This window comes from Arachis duranensis, chromosome 6, assembly GCF_000817695.3.
Source record: "Arachis duranensis cultivar V14167 chromosome 6, aradu.V14167.gnm2.J7QH, whole genome shotgun sequence".
NCBI lineage: Eukaryota > Viridiplantae > Streptophyta > Magnoliopsida > Fabales > Fabaceae > Arachis > Arachis duranensis.
The window spans coordinates 77,129,295-77,134,097 of record NC_029777.3 but is presented as its reverse complement, the minus strand read 5'-3'; the positions used below and the strand labels follow the sequence as shown (position 1 = coordinate 77,134,097).

The 4,803-nt window shown below is 43.0% G+C and overlaps 1 protein-coding gene across 1 annotated transcript in view; it reads right to left on the bottom strand.

The window, feature by feature from the left end:
* Window positions 1-1,755: 1,755 nt before the first annotated feature.
* The window catches only part of LOC107494155 (uncharacterized), an 8,600-nt gene continuing 5,552 nt past the window's right edge, over window positions 1,756-4,803 (bottom strand). Inside the window, exon 2 of the mRNA XM_016115184.1 lies at window positions 1,756-1,956. Within this exon, the coding sequence (XP_015970670.1) occupies window positions 1,756-1,956 (201 nt within the window). The remainder of the gene's footprint in view (window positions 1,957-4,803) is intronic.

Genomic DNA, 4,803 nt, shown 5'->3' with positions numbered 1-4,803 from the left:
AACTGAGATTTACAAGGTGACCATAGCTTGCTTCATACCAACAATCTCTGTGGGATCGACCCTTACTCACGTAAGGTTTATTACTTGGACGACCCAGTACACTTGCTGGTTAGTTGAACGGAGTTGTGAATTTAACCAAGAGACACAATAGTTTTTCTGTATATGCCAAAGAGCCAATATCAATGATCACAATTTCGTCCACCATTCGTCAACGTGGAGCTTCCACTGTATGCTCGGTATGTCAGGAATTTCTCCTGTGACCTCTACGAGGAAGTCTGCCATGACTTGGGCTTTGATTGCTTGCCTTGGTTCATATTGCAAATCATATTGGGATAGTTCCACCGCCCATGCCATCATTCTTCCCGCCAGGTCGGGTTTCTGGAGGACTTGTCGGATGGCTTGGTCGGTTCTCAGGATGATTGTGTGCCCTTAGAAGTATTGTTTTAGCTTCCTTGATGAAATTAGTAGGGTGTAGGCTAGCTTTTACAATTTGGTGTACCTCGTCTCTGCCCCTTGAAGTATTTTGCTGATGAAGTATATTGGGTACTGGGTCTTGTCCTCCTCCCTGACTAGGACTGTCGCCATTGCTTGCATGGTCATGGCCAAGTACAAGTATAGGGGTTCGCCTTCTCTGGGCCTGCTGAGTACGGGAGGTTCCGAGAGTATCCTCTTAAAATGGTTGAATGCCTCTTCACACTCCTGGGTCCACTCAAAGGTGATTCCTTTCTTCATTAAGTTGAAGAATGGGATGGCCCTTTCAGCTGATGCTCCAAGGAACCGAGACAGAGCCGTGAGCTTCCCGGTGAGCCAGGGCTTGTCATTTTGAGAACGGCTTCGCATTTGTCCGGGTTGGCTTCTACCCATCTTTGTGTTATCATGAACCCTAGAAATTTTCTTGCTTCCATGGTGGATGCGCATTTAAGTGGGTTGAGCCTCATTTTGAATTTTCTCAATGCCTCGAAGACGGCCTGTAGGTCGTTTATCAATTTGCTCGGCTCTGCTATTTTTACTAAGATGTCGTTGACATATACTTCTACCGTTTTGCTGATGAGGTCGTGGAAGACTCTGCTCATCAGCCTTTGGTAGGTGGCCCCTGCATTCTTCAGTCCGAAGGGCATTATCTTGTAGCAATAGGTGCCCCCTGGTGTTATGAAGGTTGTCTTGTCTTCGTCGGGTCGGTGCATCAAAATTTGGTTGTAGCCGGAATAGGCATCCATGAAACTGAGGAAATGATATCCCGCTGCCGAGTCCACTAGGGTGTCAATGTTGGGGAGGGAAAAAGAGTCTTTTGGGCATGCCTTGTTCATGTCGGAGTAATCTACGCACATCCTCCATTTCCCACTGGCCTTCTTGACTAAGACAACATTGGATAACCATATTGAGTACTCGAGTTCCTTGATGAACCCTGCTTCTAGCAGTCCTGCTGTTTGCTTGGCGACTTCTTCAGCTCTTTCTTGTGACATCTTTCTTCGCCTTTTGTCACCTAGTCCCATGACTCTGTGTTGGTGGTTTTTGAGGTTGGATTCCTTGAGTCTCATGGCGTCGAACTTGTTTCTGAACAAGATATTAGAGTCGGCTCCTGTGTCGAAGAGGATGCGCCTGACTAATCCTGTGCCGACCATTGCTGTAACTACCATGGGGGGTTTTCGGGAAGGTCGTTGAACCATTTATCTTCTGGGCCAAAAGAGATTGTGGGGTGCCTTTTGTTGGCGGTAGGACCATCCGTTGAAATGGAGAGTACCCGGGTGTCCTTTCTTACTGCTGACTTGGATTTGGGGGGCTGTCTCGTCCGACCACAATGTTAACCACGAAAGTTGAGGGGTTGCCGGCATCCCCTGAGGGTTCTTGCCTTGGCTTGACAGTTCGGCTCCGACCTTCCTCGGAGCGTTCCCTTTCCCGCCTCCTCGGCTCCCTGATGAGCCGGGAGAATTCGCTCAGCTTTCCTTCTCTGATGGCCTGTTCCAAGGCATCTTTGAGGTCAAAGCAGTCTTAGGTTTTGTGCCCAAACCCCTTGTGATAATCACAGTAAAGGCTCTTGTTTCCTCCCATTTTCGCTTTCAGTAGTCTAGGCCTTAACAGGATCCCCTTCTCTGTAATTTGTTGGTAAACCTCTACTCTGGGCGCCGTGAGTGGCATGTAGTTCATGAACCTTCCTATCTGTGGGTGCTTGGGTGGTTTGTTTAGGTTGCTGTCCCTGGGAGCTTCTTTGTACCTGTCGGCTTGGGGTGCCTGTTGACAAACCCCAATTTGACGGTTTATCTTGTATTAATTTTAGGGGATTTTATAACCTTTTACCCACATTTATCCATTGAGATAGCATGGTTTTGTGATTGTCTCCTTATTTGTGCTTAGATATGAAAACATGCTTTCTAGACCTTAAATTAGCTAAATTCAATTCACCTTTGATTCCACTAGATGCCTTGATATGTTTGTTAGTGATTTCAGATTGAAAAGGGCTAGGAATGGAGCAAAGGAGTGAAGAGGAAAGTATGCAAAGTGGAGAAATCATGAAAAGTCAAAGAAGTTGAACTCGCCCATGGACGCGCGCGCGCACCTGGCGCTTGCGCGCACCTGCGAATCACCCCATGGACGCGTACGCGTGATGTGCGCGTACGCGTCGGTGCCGTTTTATGATTTTTTAATGAAAACGTGGCCAACGAATTCTGAAGGGTAGTGGGGCCCAATCTCAACCAACTTTGGCGCCTAAACTGCTATTTAAAGCCAAGGATTGAAGAGCAAAGGGGATTCCAATCATTACACAACCATTAGTCATAGTTTAGTTTAGAAGTAGTTTCTAGAGAGAGAAGCTCTCTCTTCTCTCTAGAATTAGGATTAGGATTAGGATTAGTTCTTAGATCTAGGTTTTACTCTTTGCTTTCTTCTACCTCTACATCTCAATTCATTGTTGTTAGATTCATTCTTCTCCTATTCTTTTGTTGTAATCTCTTTTATGTTGTTTTTATGCTTTATTGTAGATCTAGTATTGTTCCTTCCATTCTCTTTCAATTCAATAAGAGGTAATTCATAATAATTGTTCTTCTTTGCTTTTCTATTGTTGATCTCTTGCTTTTGTAGTTAGATCTCTCTTTAATTCTTGCATTTAATAATGTTTACTTCCATTGCACTTTATGTGTTTGTTGAAATGTCTCTTTTAGTTTTAGTGTAGATTTTGTTCCTCTTGGCCTAGGTAGAGTAATTAGTGATACTTGAGTTATCTAATTCCTTTGATTGATTGACAATTGGAAGTTGCTAATTGATTTGGATACCACTAATACTAGTCTTTCCCTTGGGAGTTGGCTAGGACTTGTGGAATCAAGTTGATTCATCCACTTGACTTTTCTCCATGGTTAGAGGTTAACTAAGTGGTACAATTCCTAGGGAGAACGACCCGAGGTTTGAATACTTCGGTTTATAAATTTTAGGGGTTTGTACTAGTGACAAACAACTTTTTGTATGAAAGGATTATTGTTTGGTTTAGAAACTATACTTTACAACGAGATTTTATTTGAGAAATTCTAAACCGTCAAAAATCCAAATCGTCAAAATGGCGCCGTTGCCGGGGAATTGCAATGGTGTTATGTTATTGGTTATTGTATATATGTAAATATTGTGAATATGTTTGCTTTTTGCTTCTTTGTTAGTTTTTAGTTTGTTCTCTTTATTTGTTACTATTTTTGTTTTTGCCCTCTCTTGCTATCATGAATTCTCACTTTGGCTATGAGTGTAGTTACAATTATGTTGTAGGTGATGAGAACTATAATGAAGTTGTGTATCAAGAATGGGATAATCAAAGGTGGGAAGAGTCATATGCTTATGATCAATTCTCATGGCAACAACCCCCACCAATGCACTATAAAGAAGAGCCATTTTTAGATGCATATCAATCCAATGGCTATGGTGAATCTCCTTGTGATTTTCAAGAACCACCACCATATGCCTATGAGTCATATCCTCAACATGAACTTCAACCACACTCACAAGTCTATTTTCAACAAACACCTCCCTATGACCATGATCCTTATCCATCACACCAACCCACTTTTGAACCATATGAGCCATACATGGAACCACAATTCCAAGATTACTACTCCCAAGAACCACCTCAACACACACCACCACCTTACCAAGAAGAACCACCTTCCTATAATGAACCCTTTCTCCAAGACAATGAACCCTCTTATCCACCCCAATCTCTAATGGATGAAACCCTCGGTGTTCTTCTTCAAGGACAAGAAGAGATGACAAGGGATGTACAACAATTCATGACCGCCTTGGATGAGGTGGTAAACCGGCTAGCATCCCAACTTTTGGACACTCAAGAAACTCCCATAGCTACATGTGGAGAATCTAAAGAGGAGCATAGCTTAAAGGAGAGATTGGAAACTTCGATGGTAAAGGAGGAATGCCACTTTGTGTTAGAACAATTGGAGGAACCTATGACCATTGAAGAAAAGGAAGAAGTGGTTGAAGACTTAGGAGATGCGGAACCTCCATGGGAAGCTAAAATCAAAGAAAATCCCTCCAAGAAGAGTAAATTTGATGTTGAGGAGGAATGTGCACAACCTCCAAGGCATATCCCAAATGAAGACTTGGAAGGAGTGAAGCAAGAATTGAGTTCCCTTGGTGATGAAGATCATGCATCCAATCTTCTTGGTGAAGAATCCTTTGAATTTGAAGAACCTTCTCCCAATGAATTTGAAAAGGATGTGGAGGTAGATTTCTCTCAACCTCCCATTTATGACTTGAGTGATGGAGAAGAGTTAGATGAAGTTGATGAACAAAGGATTGAGAATGAAGAAGTTT